Genomic DNA, 21,874 nt, shown 5'->3' with positions numbered 1-21,874 from the left:
GGTGGGCCCTGGTTAGCTCCAAGGGCAGGATGCAGTATATTTAAAAAGTTGGACATGTACATTTAAGTTTAACATGTCCAGGTAGTGAAAAACTATTAAATTCACTGTTCACTACTGCAAGGCCAATCTCTCCCATAGGTTAACATTGGGGTTACCTTGAAGCATCCTTTAAGTGTAACTTCAAATTGGGAAATAATTGAAAATTGGAGTTTGGTGTCTCTGGACTCACAATTTAAAATCGCAACTTATGATGAAGTCTGATTTTAAATTGAAAGTCTGAAAATGTCACTTTTAGAAAGTTGGAATTTTCTTACTTTAACCATTCTGTGGCTCTGCCTGTCTCTAAATACAAATCTGGGGTAGATGACAGTTGGGCTCTGTGCATTCCCTCTAGACAGTTCCACACAAAGGGAGCTGGGCTGTGACATGTGCATCCTCAAGGCCCATCATCTGGCTGATGGGCCATTAACCATCTTGATGGGGAGGCGGAGTTTAGCACTGCCTCACTTACACCTAAATAGGGCTGTGCATTTCCCCACACAGGGGGCTGCATAACCCCCTGTAGAGTGTCTAGAGCCAGAGCAGGAAGGGCAGGGACCTTGTAATCTTCAAAGGCCTCTTTGAGGCCTAGCCCACTTCAAAATCACATTTAGGTGTAAGTACTGGATCCCAAACCACAACAAATCAGAAGTCTACTGGAACCAAGGACACACTGCCAGGAAGAAGGACTGCTGTACTGCCCGGAGGGACTGCCACTCCGCAATTGCATTGCTGTCTTGACCGCCCTGCTTGGTGTGTGCTGCGCTGTAGAAGGGACTACCACTTTGCTACTTGCTTTGCTGTGTTGGCTTCCTGCCTGCTGCTTCTTGCCTGGAGTGAGAAGGTCTGAGCCTGTTGTCTACATCCTTGAACCCAAGAGTCTCAGGGACATCAAAGACTGCCTGCAACTCTCCTGGTGCTGCTAGACTCTGCCATCTGTGAGTAGTTCTACCATCGCCTGAGGTTGCCCCTAGAGTCTTGGGCTCCTTAAATGGACTCTGCTGCTGATTTCTGCAAAAACCAACACATTATGCCTTTGATATTGACTTTTTGCTCCATCAAAGGGGCTGTTTCAGCGGACCCTGCATGGGTTCTGTAGCCGGCCTACCCTCCATCGCAGACGGCCTTGAATTTGGATCACACAGATCCTTCGTGACCTCAAGTTTTCACATTTATGCTTTAAAAATTCATATCTCGACTTCTACTTATTGGATGTTTGTCATTCTGGTCTTGTTCTACTCAGATATATATTCTCTATTTTTCTAAACTGATATGGAGTCTTTTTGTGGTCCCTAGTTGGACAGGGTGCATACCTCTGTCAACTGGAGACCCAATTTCCAAAAGACAATGCTTCTGTATTTTTTATGTTTAGCCATGTGTTCCCCTGAGGCAACACAGAGGGAGAGAGGGAGAAAGAGAAGGATGCAGATAGTGGGAGAGGGCAGGTGAGAGGAGGTGGGGGACACCCATGGATAATAAGGGCTGGGGGGTGCTGGGAACAAGCATGTGGACAACAAGGGTTGGGTGGGGGACTGAGAAAGGAACACAAAGCGGGGAGAGGTACATGAGAGAGACGGCGGAAAAACACATGCACTCTTGAGAAGTTCTTAAACAAAAACAAATTTAGCATCTGCAAAATGAGCAATGGAAGGACAGAAGTAATGTGTCAATGCTGCAGGGGATGGACGATTAAACGAAGAGGAAGGAAGTCTATGGAAGCTGATGAATGGGAATCAAGCAACTGAGAATAATAATGAAGCCAATCAGTGGTAAGCAATGGGTAGCTTCTAAGCACCCTGTAAGGTAACAAACGTCCTCACAAGAGGTAGCTTATGGGGTGTCATAGACAAGACCTAAAATTGAGCTTTAAGCTGGCTAAATGTGCTCTAGTACCCAACTGTGCAGGGAGGACATCCACTATTTAGGAAAAATGGGAGGGTATCTACAAATACAAGTTACTATGGCAAGTAGCGCATTCTTCTCAGTGAGTTAAATGTCTGGTACTGATATTTCCTGTGGTTTGCATGCTATGACACCAGTCTGAATCATGACAAGGTCAACTAATGTTTCCAACATTCCAAGGTGAGAAAACTAAATATAATTAAATTAGGTAACACTAACTCATGCTATTTGTATAAATAAGTTATTATTACATGACTGAATTTTACTTTTTTAAACTGCCCACAAAATATGTTTACAGGAGTGGCCCTGACGGAGACAGTGTGATTAATAACGGTGGTCTCCTTGCAAAATCTAGGGAACCGGGCATGTATTCATGGCACAACCCGTGCAGAGAATTTTTTCTTTTATGCTTTTTGGTGTAACAATCTAATTACTTCACTTACTGTGTGGTGATTTCTTGTTTCATTTCCCTAAGTGTTCTCAAAACCTTAAAGCGATGTTATGGTAGGCTAAACAAATCTTTCTGCACACTACTTCATGAAATTACCTTTTCTGAGATCCTACTTTTGAGTTTTTTAGCCAGTTATCTTTATTACCACCCCCTGCCGTTATTGAGAAAGGTCTCACCTGCTTTAGGGTAGGTACAAATTAGCAGGTCATCTGTCCGGGCCTTGAATCTCCAGATCTGGTCCCACATATCACAGGTGGTTTTGGCCAACGGAATGCCCTCTACCTCTGCATGTTCTGGGCGGGTTTGCATTGTCAGCCTCAGACTCTCCATTATCTCAGGGTCCATGCTGATGCTGTGGTATCCTGTTTGTGGTGATGCAGTTCACAGGTGGAGGCACGGGTCACAGGCGCAAGTGGAGATCACCAGTGAAGATCCCCCAGAGTAGACTGAGCTGCTGAGGGTCAGTGACCAGAGATACTGCAAAAAAAAGAAAGTAAGTGTTGTGTTAATGAGTAAGTACCAGAGCTCCTACACTGTGAAAGTTTTACATTATTCTGTACAACTCCCTATAATATCAATGCCGCTAATCTAGCCCAGTCCCCTCACACTGCTTTCTTCACACCTCCTACTACCCCATTCCATGGTTGCCAAGTGTCCTCAGAGCATTCATGACAAATTCAGGTTGTGATGACGTTTCAACCACAGTTTACAATGAAGAACTTTGCCCTTAAAAGATAATGGCCACAAAGTCTCAGCATGTAATGTTCTGCTAGATATAAAGAGAGAACTGAAGAATATGCCACAACTGGCATTATTCTGCTCAGCAGCGACTCAGATTCTGTAGCCCACAATCATATACCTTGTGGTCTAGTCAGCATTCCTACAATCATTCTTTGCAGCAGCTGCCACTTTACTTATTCCCATGGGTAAGGGTTTAGAAAGTACTTGTGTTTTTTAACTAACAGCACTTTGAATACTGGGAATTTTAAGCATGCTTAACAGCAAAACTATCTAACTTCAGGATGGAACATGCTGGCAGTTGGTTAAAAGTTCAGGGCTGACTGAATGTGTCACACTACAGGAGAACAGCTACCAGCTATGCTGTAGCTCACAGCAGGAGTGCTCCTAGATCATCCCTCAAAATACATAATACCAACAACTGAGAAGTATTCCGCATATGAGAAAAAAGCTCTCAGGAAGGGCTTTGAGGGGTCTCAGATATATAATGTTGCCAGATGAGTTGATGCCATAAGTGACACTGTGGTCCTGGTCTGGTTTTCAGGTCTGGCTTTACAGCGCAGCTGTCGTCAAACATCATGTGATCAACTTAAAACAGGGCTTTAAGAAGCACTACCAAAAGAGGGGCTTTGGCTCCCCCTTATGCTGGTAGCAGAGAGTATGTGCTGATTTTATCCAGATGCCTGAGCTTGAACTTTCAGGGGTACACACATGACACTGTAATGTTGTTAAAGTATCTTAGATAACTAGATAATGTATGATTTTTCTTATTTCTCTGAAAGAAGCACATATGTAAGGAGGGCAGCCATAAGGAATGGGTTGCAGCCTCAGTACCCTCCCCTTCCATCATAACATTAGACGTCAGAGTACAGATTTGTGTTTAGGAGCAGTTTGGGATGTGCAGGGCTGCGCTAATCTACACAGCTCTTTAAGCCTGGCTTGATAGTGCAACTGGTACCTGAACTTATGTGATCAACAAAAAAGAACTAAATTTGTCGGCTTTCACTGAAAAAAAGAGTCTTCTATTGCACTTTTTGGCTTGCGGTAAAGCTTATACTCGATACAGCAGGACTGAGCTGGTTAAGGTGGGATATCAATGATAATAGCTATGGACCTGATCTGTGTATTATCAAGTGTTATGATAAAGATAATAATGCCTGTGATTTTTGTTGTGAAAAGTATATGTTAAAGTCAATAGGCAATAAGGTGGTCATTACAACCCTGGCGGTCGGTGTTAAAGCGGCCAACAGGCCGGCGGTAAAAAAAATGGAATCACGACCGTGGCGGAAACCGCCAACATAGACAGCCACTTTAACACTCCGACCGCCACGGCGGTACAAACACTGCGGCGGTAACTGCCAACAGACAGGCGGAGGATAATGTACCACCCACACCATTACAACCCACCAATCCACCACCTTTTCTGGAGCGGATTCACCGTGAACAAAAACACGGAGGAAACAGGACTTCGAAGGGAAAACGCTCACCTCTACACACTCCACGAGGAACCAGGACACCATGGAGCCGGAACTCCAAATTTTACCTGCCATTCTCTTCCTGCTCTTCTACCAGGAGCACGAACGCCGGCGGCAAAGACCACGGTGAGTACTGCACCTACGACCCAGGAGAGGGGGGAGGGAAAAAACAGTGACACACACACGCAACACCCCCATCCCCACCCTCACCCACTACAACACACACACTAATACATGATACATTACAGTTATACCCCCAACCCCATGGAAGAATGAAAGGACAAAAGGAAATGAGTCGAATAATTGTCATATATTCAATTACATAAATCAAAAATATTTACAAATATATACATTTATACTACATACAATTATATACACCAAGAACACAAGTCAAAGGGATTCCACCATCACAGTCCGTGGATCACTGGGCCCAAAAGGCATGGGCGAGGCCCACACAAGATACCCAAACAAGACGGAGAGAACACTGCAAGGGCATCAGATAGAAATAAAACAGGCACCTCAGGGGGAAGGTAAGGGGGGGCACCTCAGCCGGTTGAGTGCACGACGCCAGATCCACGAGTGGGCTCCATGCCCATTGATGAATCCTGGGGAGTGCAAAGCCACAGTCTCTCAAGACTTTTCAGTGGGTGGGTTGCCCACTGTTCAATCCTTGGGAGTGCAAAGCCACAGTCTCTCAAGTCTCTACAGTGGGTGGTTTGCCCACTGTTCAATCCTGGGGAGTGCAAAGCCACAGTCTCTCAAGTCTCTACAGTGGGTGGTTGCCCACTGTTCAATCCTGGGGAGTGCAAGGCCACAGTCTCTCAAGTCTCTACAGTGGGTGGTTTGCCCACTGTTCAATCCTGGGGAGTGCAAAGCCACAGTCTCTCAAGTGGATGCCTTTCTCCACTGGTTCTGGAGGGTGCTTGGTTCCCAGAGTGCTTCATCCTGCCAAGGACAGAGGTAGTGGATGTGAATCTCCACTGGTTCTGGAGGGGGCTTGGTGCCCAGAGTGCTTCATTCTGCCAAGGACTGAGGTAGTGGATGTGAATCTCCACTGGTTCTGGCGGGTGCTTGGTGCCCAGAGTGCTTCATCCTGCCAAGGACTGAGGTAGTGGATGTGAATCTCCACTGGCTCTGGAGGGGGCTTGGTTCCCAGAGTGATTCATCCTGCCAAGGACTGAGGTAGTGGATGTGAATCTCCACTGGTTCTGGAGGGAGCTTGGTGCCCAGAGTGCATCATCCTGCCAAGGACTGAGGTAGTGGATGTGAATCTCCACTGGTTCTGGAGGGGGCTTGGTGCCCAGAGTGCTTCATTCTGCCCGTGGTGGGCTCAGTATCGTGGGAATCATTGTCGCTCACTGGCCTGCGGTGCTGCTGGCGGCGGTGTCCTGGGCAGCGGGTCTGCTGGTGGTGGTCTTGTCTTGGCCTGCGGTGCTGCTGGCAGCGGTGTCCTGGGCAGCGGTTCTGCTGGTGGCGGTCTTGTCCTGGCCTGCGGTGCTGCTGGCGGCGGTGTCCTGGGCAGCGGTTCAGCTGGTGGCGGTCTTTTCCTGGGCAGTGGGGCTGCTAACAGTTCTGTCTTGGGCAGCGGGGCTGCTGCTGGCGGTTCTGTCTTGGGCAGTGGGGCTGCTGCTGGCGGTTCTGTCTTGGGCAGCGGGGCTGCTGCTGGCGGTTCTGTCTTGGGCAGCGAGGCTGCTGCTGGCGGTTCTGTCTTGGGCAGTGGGGCTGCTGCTCGTGGTTCTGTTTTGGGCAGTGGGGCTGCTGCTGGCGGTTCTGTCTTGGGCAGTGGGGCTGCTGCTGGCGGTTCTGTCTTGGGCAGCGGTGCTGCTGCTGGCAGTCTTCTCCTAGGCAGCGGGGCTGCTGGCGGTCTTGTCCGCCGTGCTGATCTTCCCAGACTTGCCGGTTTTAATGTGCCCCTTCCCCACCTTGTATGGTGTCGCAGCTGTCTCCATACTCCCAACTTTACCCTTGGGAGCGGCTTTGGTGGCTGATTTCTTTCCCCTCTCCTGCTCTGCACTATTCTACATTTTTTTTGCTTGACAGGTGGGGGACTGCACGTGCTCTGGCTCCTTGCCACAATGGCTGCCCTGCTGCCTGGTGCACTCCATAATCCGGTGACTACTGGCACCACTGGTCCCGCCGATGTTGTGGCTGAGGTGCTAGGTTGGGACCTGGAGTGTCAGGCCCTAGGAGACTGAAGGGGTGGGGGAGGTGTAGGAAAGAGGTCAAGGCTGGCCAAGAAAAGTTTCTTAGGAACACTGGGACGGGTAGCTGGAGGGGGTTTGGCAGTGGAGGAAGAGATAGGGGTTGTAGGAGGTGTACGTTTGGTGACTTTGGGTGAAGGTGCATGGGCTGGAGGCTGTCGTTAGGTGGATGGCTGTTGGGTGGGTGTGTGGCTCCGTTAGTGTACCTTGGGAGGTGGCCTCACAGACACACTGGGAGAGGACACAGGGGATGTGTGAATGGTAGTGGGGGTGGTGACTGCAGGTGAGTGGGGTGTGGTGGTGGGTGTGCTGGTGATGGGGGTAGTGGCTGATGGTGTAGTGCATGCAGGTGTGAGTGGAGACAAGACTGGGAGGGAGGAGGGAGACAAGGAGGACGGGGACACAGTGGAGGCAGTGGATGTTGGTGTGTCTGCATGTGTGTGATGCTTGTGTGAATGCCTGTGGGATGTGTGGTGCTTCTGTTTGCCAGAGCTTCCCTTGTTTGTTGAGGTGTGTGCATGCTGGTCTGATGGTGTGCTTGGGATAGGCTTGGGATAGGCTGAGGTACAGGGGTGTGGGTCTGGGTGGGGGAAGTTGGAGGGGAGAGACTAGAGACAGGGACAATGGCTGCCATCAGTGCTGAGCCCAGAGTCTGAAAAGCTCGCTTAAGGGCTGCCTGACCAGAGTGAATGCCCTCCAGGTATGCATTGGTCTGTTGCAACTGCCTCTCTACACCCTGGATGGCATTCAAAATGGTAGACTACCCAACAGTGAGGGACCTGAGGAGGTCAATGGGCAGGGGCTGAGGTGCCTGGGGCAAAGGTGATGCCCACCCTCCTGGGTGAGCGGGTACGGGGCAAACGCTGAGGGGCTGCTGGGAGGGCGGTGCTGGTAGGGGGGGGTGGCGGCTGTACCTGTAGATGCGGGGGGCACAGATGGGGCCGCCACAGCAAGGGAGCTCCCATCAGAGGAGGAGTCCGTGTCGCTGGTGTCAGCTCCTGTCCCGCCGTGGAGATCCCCTCACCCTCCGTCCCACTGGTGACTTAAGACTCCGTAGTGTCGCCCTCCAGGGCCATGTGGGATGCAGCTCCCTCCTGCTCCAGTGCCACTGCTCCTCCGCCTGATGATGCTAATGCACACAAGAACAGGGAGACCACAAAAAGGGGGGGGGACAGAAGAAAGACATGTTGAGTGCATGCAATACTGCTACCGTTGGCGGACACGACAGACACAGAAGCACCCTGCACTACGCCACGCACTTGGAGTCCACTATTCAATCTCTGGGACATGGCTTACAAGGCTATGGCCAATCTCTGCACACATGGATGTCACAGGAGCCTGACTAGGTGTAGTTGGCACTGTACACAGGTGGGGTTTGGTGCCACAGGGCCTACCTGAAGAAGGGACCTTAACTACTAAACTCGCCCTGGCCTAGGGGAACCCACAGCCCACCTCCCCCACCCAGACACCTCCAATGCACGCTGAATCAGCAGAATGAGAGTGTACTCACCCCCTTGTTGCTGCTGTGATGCCATCAAGCGCCCATCCAACTCCGGGTACGCCACCGCCAGGATCCTGAACATCAGGGGGGTCATAGTGCGACGGGCACCCCTCCCACGTTGGGAGGCCATCCCCAGCTGGGCCTCCGCCGTCTTCTTGCTCCAGCGGCGAATGTCCTCCCATCTTTTCCGGCAGTGGGTGCTCCGTCTGTGGTAGACCCCCAAAGTCCAGACTTTCTTGGCGATGGCACGCCAAATGTCCTTCTTCTGGTGGGCGCTGACCTACAGGAATTGTACAGGGGAAAAAGAGAAGTAATTACCAACTGCACCGTCACAGTCATTGGCCCGCATCCCTACCCTTGCTATGACGCACATGCACTCACCGTCGTTTCATGCACGCATCATTCTCAACCCCCCTATCTTTCATCCACCCCACTCCACACAGGCATTGCCCATACAGCATGCTCACAGTGTACTTACCTGTTTGTCGTACATTGTCATTGGCTCCTGGGACCCATAGGGTCCAATGTTAACCCATGTTAACCAATGTAGAATTGCACCGCGGTCTTCGACCGCCTACCACAACGGTGTACAACGCCAGCGCAGTTACCTCATTTCCCATTGTCCCACCTTACAGGTCAGGCAGCATTCATTTCATGGGCCCGCATGGCATTATTTTAGACTGCGTCACACATACCTCGGCCTTGCCTAAATACTCATACAGGCAAATGTCGAAGTGATAATATTTTCTGAGTAAGCTGTGTTTACGTACCTCAGAGTTGGTTGACTCTATGCTCGATGTTCTCCTCCATAGGCACCGTCTGCTGGGGCATGTGAGGAGATGGCGGCATCCTCCGGTGTACAGACCGCCGGTTGACCTGTCGACAATGGAGGAGCGACATGTGATCATCACCTACAGGCTTGATCGTGCCACAATCCTAGAACTGTTTGCCCAGTTGGAGCCAGACCTGATGTCATCTATCCGCCATCCCACAGGAATACTCCCTCAAGTGCAGGTGCTGTCGGTACTCCATTTCCTAGCAAGTGGGTCTTTTCAAACTACAGTGGCCATAGCATCAAGGATGTCCCAGCCTATGTTCTCCAACGTGTTGTCCAGAGTGTTGTCTGCCCTGCTGAAACACATGCGGAGATGCATTGTTTTCCCTCAGGTGGAGGAATTGCCTACAGTGAAAGGTGATTTCTATGCCCTGGGACATATCCCCAACATCATAGGTGCCATTGATGGTACACATGTGGCCTTGGTACACCCCCCGCAGGAGTGAACAGGTGTACAGAAACCAAAAGAGTTACCATTCGATGAATGTGCAGATGGTATGTTTGGCAGACCAGTACATCTCCCATGTTAATGCCAAATTCCCTGGCTCAGTGCATGACGCTTACATCCTGCGGAATAGCAGCATCCCTTATGTGATGGGGCAACTCCAGAGGCACCGGGTGTGGCTATTAGGTGAGCACATGGACCCAATACAGTGGGAATAGTTGTCTGGGTCTGTGGATGTCCCTATGAGTTAGTGTGTGTCTAACAGTTGTCCCTCGCCATTTGCAGGTGACTCTGGTTACCCCAACCTGTCATGGCTACTGACCCAAGTGAGGAATCCCAGGACAAGGGCAGAGGAACGCTACAATGAGGCCCATGGGCGAACTAGGAGGATTATAGAGCGGACCTTCGGCCTCCTGAAGGCCAGGTTCCGGTGCCTGCATATGACTGATGGTTCCCTATTCTACTCACCAAAGAAGGTATGCCAGATCATCGTAGCCTGCTGTATGCTTCACAACTTGGCTTTGCGACGACAGGTGCTTTTTCTGCAGGAGGATGGTCCAGATGGAGGTGTTGTGGCAGCTGTGGAGCCTGTGGACAGTGAAGAAGAAGACATCGACAACAGGAACACAGTTATCCTGCAATACTTCCAGTGAGACACAGGTAAGAAGACAACACTGCCTGCTACATCTAATTTAAATCTACTACCTCTCTACTGTCTATCATGGTCACCCAGTGTATGTTCTCACTTTCCCTTAAGATTTCACAGATTTGGGTCCCACTGTGTGACATCTGCTTTGTTTCCTCATGACTTGAGCTGTGTGATATAGGTATGTTGACATTACATTTGAAAGAGCATTTAGCCACTGTAATTGCTAATACACTATTTCGAAATCACAGACAGACTCCTGATTGTTTTGTGCTTTAAGGGTGTTTTTTTCAGTGCTCAATATTGGAGGGGGTTGTAAAATTGGTCAGGGGTGATGGTGGAGGAATGTCCATGGCAGAATCCAGTCTATTAGTCTCACAGGTGCATTGTCCAAAGGGGCATAGGAAGTGGAGCTAGGGCAGTTTAAGGATGGACAGGGTGACAAAGTGTGACAAATGGATGACAATCAGGGCGGTCTCATTTCTTGGCGGGGGTCTTGGCATTGTTCTCTGCCTTTGTCCTGGATCTCAGGGACCGTTTGTGGGGTGGTTCTCCCTCTGCAGGGGGTGTGGTGCTGGTGTGGTGGTCCTGTGGCGGTGCCTCCTGTCCGGCGGAGGTGGTGAGCAGTTCATCGTCCAGGCTAGTGTCAGGGGCCCTTTGTTGTGCCACAGTGTCCCTCCTGGTGTTGACGAGTTCCTTCAGCACCCCTACAATGGTGCTGAGGGTGGAATTGATGGATTTGAGTTCCTCCCTGAAGCCCAAATACTGTTCCTCCTGCAGCCGCTGGGTCTCCGGAAACTTGGCCAGTACCGTTGCCATCATCTCCTGGGAATGGTGATAGGCTCCCATGATTTTGGAGAGGGCCTCGTGGAGAGTGGGTTCCCTGGGCCTGTCCTCCCCCTGTCGCACAGCGGCCCTCCCAGTTCCCCTGTTTTCCTGTGCCTCTGTCCCCTGAACCGTGTGCCCACTGCCCCCAGGTCCCTGTTGTTGTTGGGGTGGTGGGTTAGCCTGGGTTCCCTGTAGTGGTAGACACACTGCTGATTGACGTGTCCTGGGAACAGAGGTATGGGCCCGCTGGATGGGTGCTATGCTGGTGTTTCCAGAGGGGGGAGGCTCTGTAGTGGCTTGTACCAGTGTGAGGGGAACCGACTGTCCCGAGGTCCCAGATGGGCCGGGCTGGTCATCTAGATCCAGTTGGACAGAGCTGCTGTCATCACTGTGGGCCTCTTCTGTGGGTGGAGTGGACATGTCTGGACCATCCTGTCCGGTGACGTTGGGTAGGGGTCCTGCAGGGGTGTAAAGGCATGATTATTGCATCTGTGTGTGCCATGGTGTGCAAAGGGTGGGTGACCCTGTACCCCAGTGCTTGCATTCCTGTGTAGGACCTTGTGTGATGATGGTTTAGGGGGGTGTATGGGTATGTGCAGTGGCCATGCATTGGTGATGGGTGTCTATGCTTTGGTGTTGCATGCAGGGCTTGGGTTGGGGATGTGTGGTTTGTGATATTGTGACATGTGTGAGGAGTTGGAATGATGGGGGTGAGGGCGAGGGTGGGGGTATGTGATGGCATGCAGGTAGGGTGGGGGATGTAATAGTTAAGATTTGACTTACCAGAGTCCATTCCTCCAGCTACTCCTGCGAGGCCCTCATGATGCAATATAGCCAAGACCTGCTCCTCCCATGTTTTTAGTTGTTGGGGAGGAGGTGGGGGTCTGCCGCCAGTCCTCTGTACCGCAATGTGGTGTCTTGAGACCACGGAACGCACCTTCCGCCGTAGGTCGTTCCACCTCTTCCTGATGTCATCCCGTGTTCTTGGGTGCTGTCCCACTGCGTTGACCCTGTCTACGATTCTTTGCCATCGCTCCATCTTCCTAGCTATGGAGGTGTGCTGCACCTGTGATCCGAATAGCTGTAGCTCTACCTGGATGATTTCCTCCACCATGACCCTGAACTCCTCCTCAGAGAACCTGGGGTTTCTTTGCGGGGCCATGGGGTGGTGTGTGTGATGTGTGGGGTGGTGTGTGTTGTGATGTGTGAGGTGATATTTAGAGGTGAGTTGTGTGAGGTGCGTGGATGATATGTGAGTGATAATGTTGAGTGCCTGTGGATGCTAGTGTTGTTGATGGTGGTGTCTCTCTCTGGCCTTCTTTCTCGATTTTTCTCGGCGGTGTTGCGGCCGTCGCGCTTTTCACTGTCTGCTATGACAGACTGCCCAGTGGCATGGGCAGTGCAGGGGCCCCCAGGGGCCCCAGGACACCCCTTACCGCCAGCCTCTTCCTGGCGGTGCAAACCGCCAGAAACAGGCTGGCGGTAGGGGTGTCATAATCCCCAGGGCAGCGCTGCTTGCAGCGCTGCCCTGGCGGATTATCACCGCCGGGGCTAAAACGTCGGGAAACCGCTGGCCCCGGCGGTGCGACCGCGGCGCTACCGCCGCGGTCGTAATAAGGGCCTCCGTACCGCCAGCCTGTTGGCGGTACAGACGCTACATTACCCCTGGCGGTCTCCGACCGCCAGTGTCGTAATGACCCCAATTGTGTTACAGGATGGAGACAGGTATTTTGTTACATGTAGTCTCACTGATCAACATAGTAGTCAAGGATTTCGGAGGTGGCCTCTCAGCTGTGACAAACCCTGGGTGTCTTCACTGTAATGAATCTTTTTAGTCCTGTTGAGAGAGGCTGTACATTGTTTTAGAAGCTGTATTTTTCTGTAAATTTGCCATTTTTAACTGCATGAATGATGGTTGTCACTTTAAGGGCACTTGAAAAGGCTAGTGTAGGGTAAGGATTGAAGTCAATGATAAAGAGCAAAGGCTTGATCAGCTCATTGGGAAAAGTCATGCCAGGTTTAAAAGGATTGTTCTGTTTATTATAAAACATGGTAACAAAGCCAGTAGAGGTAGGTATTGTGAAAACTGTGGGTTAAGGACAACAGGCTTTTAAAGACGGATTATTATTACACTGTGCTAAAGTCTGAAGGAAGGTATTTTGTTACATGGAATATCACAGATTACGTGGTAGGCAAGGGTTTTGTTGTTGGCGATTCACCCGAACAAACTGTGGGGATAGAGGCTATGCACTATCCTTGTTAGTCTGTCTCTCTTTAGAGAGACAGCATTTTGATTTCCCAACAGTAATTTTGTATACATCTGCAATTTAGTGACTGTCTATTGGATGCCTGCCTTGTAGAAAGCTTATAATGAACACAGGAGGCTTGAGTTGATTATGGTGACATTCCAGTGATAATGGCTATAGACCTGATTGTTTGTCATGAAAAGGTATTATAAAGGCAGAAGGCCTGGCATATTAAAGGTGAAAGGCATATGTTAAAATAAATAGGCATTTAGCAGGCCTCGACAAATCATAAAAATGCTTCTAGACCTGTAGGTCTAGTGACTTAAATAATCTACTCAACCTAACGGTAATGCTCTTGACCCATAACCTGGTTTCAAATTATGTAATATGGGCAAATATTTTCCTCATTATCACATATGATAGTACTTTTAAATATGTTAGTGCAGCATATCCGCTGTACAAAAAACTCCTGTTCAATAGACTAAGGCCCACATTTTCACTTTGGCAGTCTTTTTTTAAAAATCCCAAAGCCGTGGGCACAAGAAGACTGCCCACCATATTATGAGTACTGCTAGATTTCTGCCATATTTTGGGCGGGAATCCAGCAGCAGTCGTGCTGGCGGGAGGAGGGGCATGGGCGGTTCCACCACCGGCCCCATCCCGCCAAAAGGACTCCGCCAGCCGTATTACAACCTGTAATACGGCCTGGCGGTGTCCTGATGGTGGGGCGCTGCTGGAGGTGGAAGTGCCCGTTCCTGTTTCCTGCGGATGACCTCCTTGCCAGATAAGGTAAGTCAGGCTTGCAACAGGGGAGGGGGTGGTAGGTGTTGTGTGTGCATGTGAGTAGGCGTTTGTGTGTGCGTATGCGTGTTTGTGTGTGCATATGTGTGTATGAATGCTGAAGTGAATGAGTGTCTGAGTGCTGAAGTGAATGCGTGTATGAATGGTGAAGTGAATGAGTGTATGGATGCATGTGAGTGAATGCGTGTATGTCAGTGTTGGTGAATGAGTGTATGTGGGGTGCGTGTGGGAGTCTGTGTGCATGTGTATGTATGCGTGAGGGTGGGGGGCGGGCGCTGTACCCCGAGGGAGGCTGGGGGCGCTGTACCTGGGGGGGTGGGGGTATTGTGTTCGCTAGGAGGGTGGGGGGGGGTTATCTGCCGGAGACAGGGAAGACATTTCCTGTCACCGGTCGCCTTTCCACCAGGGTTTTCGTGGCAGTGCTCAAAATACTGCTGAGGTCTTCTGTGGATTGCCGGGTCGGAGATGCTTAGCTTCTGCCCGGCAGGTCAAATCACCCTGGCGGTATGAGTGGGGATGTGGTGGGGTGGGAGAAGCCAACCCGCCACACTCATAATGTGGCGGTCTTCACCGCCAGAATGTTGGCAGTGAAACCGCCACTGTCAGAAGACCACCAGGGTCATAATGAGGGCCTGAATGTTTGCTCCATATATAATACAAATCTAGCTACATATAGGACACACATGACCCCCTCTTAGTCAGGGCCACTGGAATTATGTGATTGTGTGACCGTGGGGATTCCTGCATACTTATAGATTTGCCGTATTTGCCACATAATCCATTATCTGCCACATAATCTACAGCTTTTAACAAAAAAATGTTTCTAGTTCAAATGGTTCAAAAGTTACGAAAGATGTGATGACGTGTCGTGCCGTGCAGTGAAAGGCCTTTTGCAAAGCTGGAGTCATCACCTTTTTGTTTCTTATTGCTACATTTGGATGTTAAATTGGTACCAATGAGGTACACGCAATGCCCAGTTGTGTTACCAAGTTTCAAAATTACAAAAATAATGAAGTAATAATATTGCAAAATATGCAACATTTTGCTGCATAATTAGCCTTTTCTTGCCACATAATTTACTCAACCCTGCCGCATAATTTGAACCTCTACTGCTGTATAATTCAAGTGGCACTGCTCTTAGTTCTTTAACAGCATTGTCGTTTGGGCAGGGCAAGACTGTTTCTCTAATCATGGTTCAAAACTATCACTTTTATTGAATATGTAGCTAAAGCATGAAGTGGTAGTGTACTGGCATTTCCAGTCAGCACATTTTACATTAAAATAGCCACAACATTCTCAAGTTGCATGTGGTTTACTGATAAAACTATATAGTGTACAAACAGTAATGTTTGGAAGTCGAGTTTCTGCAAATATTTGTCATTTGAACATCACCAAGTAAAGTGTTCTGATTTGTTCTGCTGTATTTAAATCTTTGCATCACACTTCTGAATAACAAAAAAGTTAATTTGTAATTCCTGGTATATTCTAAAATATTTGCAGTATTTATTTACAAGCTATTTAAATTAAAAAACTGACATCCTGAAGCCTATTGTTTCACAATGATTGTCAGAAAGCTCACTTTACAAAATCGTCTAACAGTAGCAAGAGAAAAAAGTGAACACCATTTTTCAGGATAAAACAAGCAGCATTTAGTAAAAAGACAAACTGACCTTTGACCTCTGTCCTTCAACAGACAAGAAATGTGTCAAGATAAAGGAGATTTAAAGGCATCTTTAATGCTCATTCATTTCTGAATGAACAGGACACCTGTTCCTTTCTAGCTCACGATCACTCGCCAGAAAGGACCAGTAGGTCCTAAAAATAGCTCGACCTGATAAAATCTCACTCGCCATAGCGAGTGGTCGAGTAGATTTTTTTAGACCTATTTAGGGGTGAATTCTTATTACTCTGTATTAAAGCCGACAGTATTTTTTATTACATGGCATCTCATAGATTGTCTTAGTAGGTGAGGGTGTTGGTGTTGGCTACCCCCTTCGGGATGTCATTGGTATAGAACATAAGCACTGTGAGAAACCTTGTTAACCCTGTTGGGAAAGATAGAATTTTCCTTTGCCAACTGTAATTTTGTATACAATTGCAGTTTTATGACTATATATGTGATGTTCACCTTATCGGAAAGCTTATTCTCAAAACAGTAGGCCTGAGTTGGTTATGTTGACAACAAGCCAATGATAACAGTTATAGGCTTTAATTAGGGAACATGGAAATGTTATGCCAGGTGCAGAGGTCTGGACTGTTTATTATGAACAATTATAACAAAGGCAGTAGGCCTGGCTTATTTATGGTAAAACAAAACATGCTAAATCCAATAGGTCTTTAACAGTGGATTATTGTCACATGCTACAGGCCATTGAACGATATTTGGTTACTAGTAATCTCACAGATTTCCGTAGCAGTCAAGGGTTTTTGTACTGGTCACCCAACCTCGCATACCATTGGAGCAGAGTTTCCCGGTTGACAGTGGTTGTATATGGCTCTATTAATAGGGAGTTTATATATTTTTAACAACTGCATTTTGTACATATTTGTAATTTTATAATGGTATACCTGATGGATGCTTTGTGGGAGGGGTTATAACCAACATAGTAGGTCTGAGTTGCATGGTGACAAGCCAATGATAACAGAAAGAGGCCGGATTGGTTCACTTGAAAAAAATATTTCCCATGCCATAGATCAGAACTGTTTAATAAGAAGAGCTATGATAAATTTAGTAGGCCTGACATATTGACTGTGAAAAGCATAATTTTAAAGTCAATAGGCATTTAGAGGTGGATTGTTATTTCTCTGTATTAAAGCATTTAGATAGGTATTTTGTTATATGAAATGCCACAGATCACCTTTGTAGGGAAGGAATTGGGCCCTAATAACAACCCTGGCCGTCGGTGATAAAGCGGCGGTAATACAGCCAACAGGCCGGCGGTAAAAAAAAAATGGGATCACTACCACGGTGGAAACCGCCAACACAGACAGCCACTTTAACACTCCGAACGCCACAGCTGTAACAACAAACATCACGTGGTAACCACCAACAGACAGGTGGAAGACAATGTACCGCCCACCCTATCACAACCAACCTATCCGCCAGATTTTCCGGGGCGGTACAAACGCCATCAAAAGCACGGCAGAAACAGTACCCAGAAGGGGAACCACTCACCTTTCCATACTCAACAAAGAACTAGGATGCCATGGAGCCCCAACTACAGGTCCTGCCGATGCTGATGTATCTGCTAATACACCAGGAACACCAAAGAAGAAGGCGTCGACGACCACGGTGAGTACTGCACCTAGCACACAGGGGAGGAGAGGGAGGAAAAAGAGAGTGACACACACACGCAACACCCCCACCCCCAACACCATACACACAAACACATGCAGCAACAGTACATTTACACCCCGTAAGCCCCTGGAAGAACGCAAGGACAAAAGGAATTGAGTGTAAATAGTGATATTTAGAAATATGCAGATAAAGTTAACGATTGGAACAAACAGTATATACAAATATTTACAATATGTACAGAATGCCGTACACTGTCCTTTGCAAAAGTTCATGGCCCAGTGGGCAAAAAAACATGGGCGAAGCCCACACTTGACTCCTGCCCCAAAACGGAGAGAATGCTGCAGGGGCATCAGGTCGTAAACACACAGGCACCTCAGGGGGAAATGGGGGGGACCTCAGCAGGAAGATGGTACTACACCACGGCTCCTGGAGGGGGCAACATGCCCACTGCTTGGTCCTGGGGAGTGCAAGGCCACAGTCTCGCAAGTGGGTGGTTTGCCCACTGCCTGGTCCTGGGGAGTGCAAAGCCACAGCCTCTCAAGTCTCTCAAGTGGGTGGTTTGCCCACTGCCTGGTCCTGGGGAGTGCAAAGATACAGTCTTTCAAGTCTCTACAGTAGGTGGTTTGCCCACTGCCTGTTCCTGGGGAGTGCAAAGCCACAGTCTCTCAAGTGGGTGGTTTGCCCACTGCCTGGTCCTGGGGAGTGCAAAGCCACAGTCTCTCAAGTCTCTACAGTGGGTGGTTTGCCCACTGTCTGGTCCTGGGGAGTGCAAAGCCACAGTTCCTCAAATGGATGCCTTCTTCCACTGGTTCTGGAGGGGGCCTTGTGCCCAGTCTGCTTCATCCTGCCAAGGAAAGTGATAGTGGATGCATATCTCCACTGGTTCTGGAGGGGGCCTTGTGCCCAGTCTGCTTCACCCTGCCAAGGAAATTGATAGTGGATGCATATCTCCACTGGTTCTGGAGGGGGCCTTGTGCCCAGTCTGCTTCATCCTGCCAAGGCAAGTGATAGTGGATGCATATCTCCACTGGTTCTGGAGGGGGCCTTGTGCCAAGTCTGCTTCATCCTGCCAGGAAAGTGATAGTGGATGCATATCTCCACTAGTTCTGGAGGGGGCCTTGTGCCCAGTGATGTTGCACCTGGGGTGTGGCAGTTCCCATTCCCTCACCTGGGTGTCTGAGGCACGAGATTTGCAGGGAACAGGTAGAATGATACTCCACGGAGGTAGAGGCAGACTCCATCCTGCGGCGACTTAGGCTGCAAACTGCTGGTATTTCGAGTGCTGGTAGTGGTGCTTCAAGTGGTTGGTGGAGGGTCAAAGCCACCTCCTGCATCCCCGGACAGCTGCCCACTGGGGATGCTGCTGATGACAGATGTAGTGGCACCGGCTGGGCATGTGACGGTGCAGATGGTGGTGCAGGTGGCGGTGCTTGCGGCGGTGTCTGCAGCGGAGATGCTGCCGGTGCTGGCCGTAGTGCAGGTGCTGGTAGTAGTGGAGGGAGACACCAGGCGTCTCCTGCAGCCTCAGACAGCTGCCCACTGGGGATGATGCTGCTGACTGTTGTTGTGGCAGCGGCGGTGCAGGTGGCGGTGCAGGGGGCTGTGGAGGTAGCGTGCAGGGGGCGGTGCAGGTGGCGATGCCTGCAGCGGTGTTTTACGCGGTACAGGTTGCTGGGCTGTCTGTACTGATGGTGGGCACAGTCCCTCACCTGGAGGCTCCGAGGCCTGAAGTGCCTTTCCTTGGGTTTTCTTCCCCTTTCCAACCTTGGCAGACGCTGCTGGGACCTTGGCACTGGCAGATGCAGTTTTGGAGGAGGGCTTGCTGGGTGGGTCATTCTTCTTGGTCATGCTGCATGCTAGCACCTTCTTCACCTTGGCAGGTGGTGGAATGGGTTGGTCCTTTGCAGGGGTCGGTGGCACACTGGCAGCCCTGACGGGTACCCCCTGTGATCCCCTGGGACTTGCTGGTACCACAGCGGACGCCGACTTGGTGGCTGAGGTGCTGGCCTGGGATCTTGACACCCTGGCCCGAGGGTGAAGGAGGGGGGGGGGGGGGGATGGCGTAGGGAAGGGGTCAATATTTGCCAAGAAAAGTTTTTTTTTAAACACTGGGATAGGAAGATGGAGAGGGTTTGGGAGTGAAGGCAGTGGGAGTGGTTGTAGGAGGTGTACGTCTGCTGAGTTTGGGTGCAGGTGCATGGGCTGGATGCTGTTGTGAGGTGGATTGCTGTTGGGTGGGTGAGTGTTTGCGTTTTTGTACTTTGTGAGGAGGTGTCACAGACACCCTGGGAGAGGTCCCAGGGGACGTGTGCATGGTTGTAGGGGTGGTGACTGCTTGTGAGGGCTGTGCTGTGATGGGCGTGCTGGTGATGGACATAGTGGATGAGTATGTAGTGCATGCAGGTGTGAGTGGAGATGATACTGGGAGGGGGTGGACGTCAAGAAGGAGGGGGACACAGTGTAGGCAGTGGATGTTGGTGTGTCTGCATGGGGATGGTGCTTGTGTGAGTGCCTGTGGGCTGAAGTGTGGTGCTTGTGTTTGCCTGAGCCACTTCTTTGTGTTGATTTGGGTGCACACTGGTCTGAAAGTGTGCTCGGGATAGGCTGCGGTTGAGAGGATTGGGACTGGGTAGCAGAAGTTGGAGGGGGAGGCTAGATACATGGACAATGCTGCCATCAGTGCTGAGGCCAGAGCCTGAAATGCTCTCTGTTGGGCCGCCGCGCCAGAATGACTGCCCTACAGGTATGCATTTGTTTGCTGCAAATGCCTCTCGACACCCTGGATGGCATTCAGAATGGTTGACTTCCCAACAGTGAGGGATCTCAGGAGGTCAATAGCCTCCTCACTGAGGGCAGCAGGGCTGACTGGGGCAGGGCCTGAGGTGCCTGGGGCAAAGAAGATGCCCACCCTGCTGGGTGAGTGGGCACGGGAAGCACGCTGAGGGGCTGCTGGGAGGGCAGTGCTGGTGGGGAGGTGGCGGCTGTACCTGTTGTTGGGGTGGGCACAGAGGTGTCCGCTACTGCCAGAGAGCTTCCATCGGAGGAGGAGTCACTGCCACTGGTCTCACCTCCTGTCCCCGTCGTGGTGCTCCCCTCGCCATCCGTCCCACTGGTGCCTTCACCCTCGGTGGATTCAGCCTCCCGGGCCATGTGGGATGCAGCTCCCTCCGTCGTCGATGCCTCGGCTCCTCTGCCAGATGATGCTAATGCACACAAGGACAGGGTGACAAAGCAGGGGGTGGGGGGGGGGGGGAGACAGAGGATACACTTGGTCAATGCCAGCAACAACAACACCGTTGGCTTACACAACACACAGGAAGCTGCCCTATGCACTAGGCCATGCCCCACCAGTCACCAAGTTAGTCACAAGCCCATGGGGTACAATACCTAACGCCAGCATCTGCACACCTGACACCCACAGGACCCTGCCCAGTAGTAGATGCCCATTAACACCATTGGGTTTGGAGTGCTTCAGAGGATGCACACAAGGGACCTACCCTGCCATGATCGCCCTGGCCTAGGGGCACCCACACTCCACATACCCCACCCAGCTAGCTCCCAAAGCGCGCAAAAGTCATGATTTAGGATCTGTACTCACCCCCTTGTGGCTGCTGTGATGCCTTCAAGCACCCATCCAACTCCGGATAGGCCACTGCCAGGATGCGGTACATCAGGGGGGTCATGGTGCGATGGGCACCCCTTCCACGTTGGGAGGCCAGACCCGGCTGGGCCTCCACCGTTTTCTTGGTCCAGCGGCGCAGGTCCTCCCCTCTCTTGCGGCAGTGGATGCTCCGCCTGTGGTAGACCCCCAGGGTCCGCACCTACTTGGCGATGGCACGCCAAATACCATTTTTCTGGTGGGCGCTGACCTAGAGGGAAACTACAGCAGAAAAGGAAATTACTCACCCGTCCGTACCAGCATACACATTGCCCCCCCAGTTCCCACCCATGCCCTGACGCACATACACTCACCACCTCTCATGCAGCACTCAGGCCAGGACGCATCAGCACCCCCCAACATATGGCTTACATCCACACCACTCCAAACATGCATTGCTCATACATCATGCTCACAGTGTACTCACCTGTTTGTCTGGAGAACCGTAGAGTAACGTGTACTGTGGTAGGACCCCATCCACCAGTTTCTCCAACTCCTCTGCAGTGAAGACAGGGGCCCTTTCCACAGACACTCTAGCCATTGTCACTTCCAGACTCAGGTCACAGCAGCACTTGCAGTGTAGGTCCTCTCCTGTTGACGGTCAGGTAGCAAGTCAGTGAATAGTTAGAAAATGGCGGTGACGTCCACGGCGGTGCATACCATCCCAGCCGGCGTACATCGCCATTGGCTCCTGGAACCCCTAGGACCCAATAATAACCATTGCGAATCTGTGTGGCTGTCATTGACCGCCTACCCCGACGGCGCACAATGCCAGCGCACTTACCTCGTTTCCACTTGTCCCGCTTCACA

At 50.5% G+C, this 21,874-nt stretch overlaps 1 protein-coding gene across 2 annotated transcripts in view; it reads right to left on the bottom strand.

Annotated features, from left to right (window-relative positions):
- Positions 1-21,874, bottom strand: part of LOC138304174 (sulfotransferase 1C1-like) — a 379,927-nt gene that overhangs the window by 285,088 nt on the left and 72,965 nt on the right. For both annotated transcript variants that reach the window (XM_069244007.1, XM_069244006.1), the window contains exon 2: positions 2,569-2,869. In XM_069244007.1, coding sequence (XP_069100108.1) covers positions 2,569-2,737 — 169 coding nt within the window. In that variant the 5' untranslated portion in view covers positions 2,738-2,869. The remainder of the gene's footprint in view (positions 1-2,568; positions 2,870-21,874) is intronic.

The sequence above is a fragment of the Pleurodeles waltl genome, chromosome 7 (genome assembly GCF_031143425.1).
Source record: "Pleurodeles waltl isolate 20211129_DDA chromosome 7, aPleWal1.hap1.20221129, whole genome shotgun sequence".
Lineage (NCBI taxonomy): Eukaryota > Metazoa > Chordata > Amphibia > Caudata > Salamandridae > Pleurodeles > Pleurodeles waltl.
This window is presented reverse-complemented; position numbering and strand designations above follow the sequence as displayed.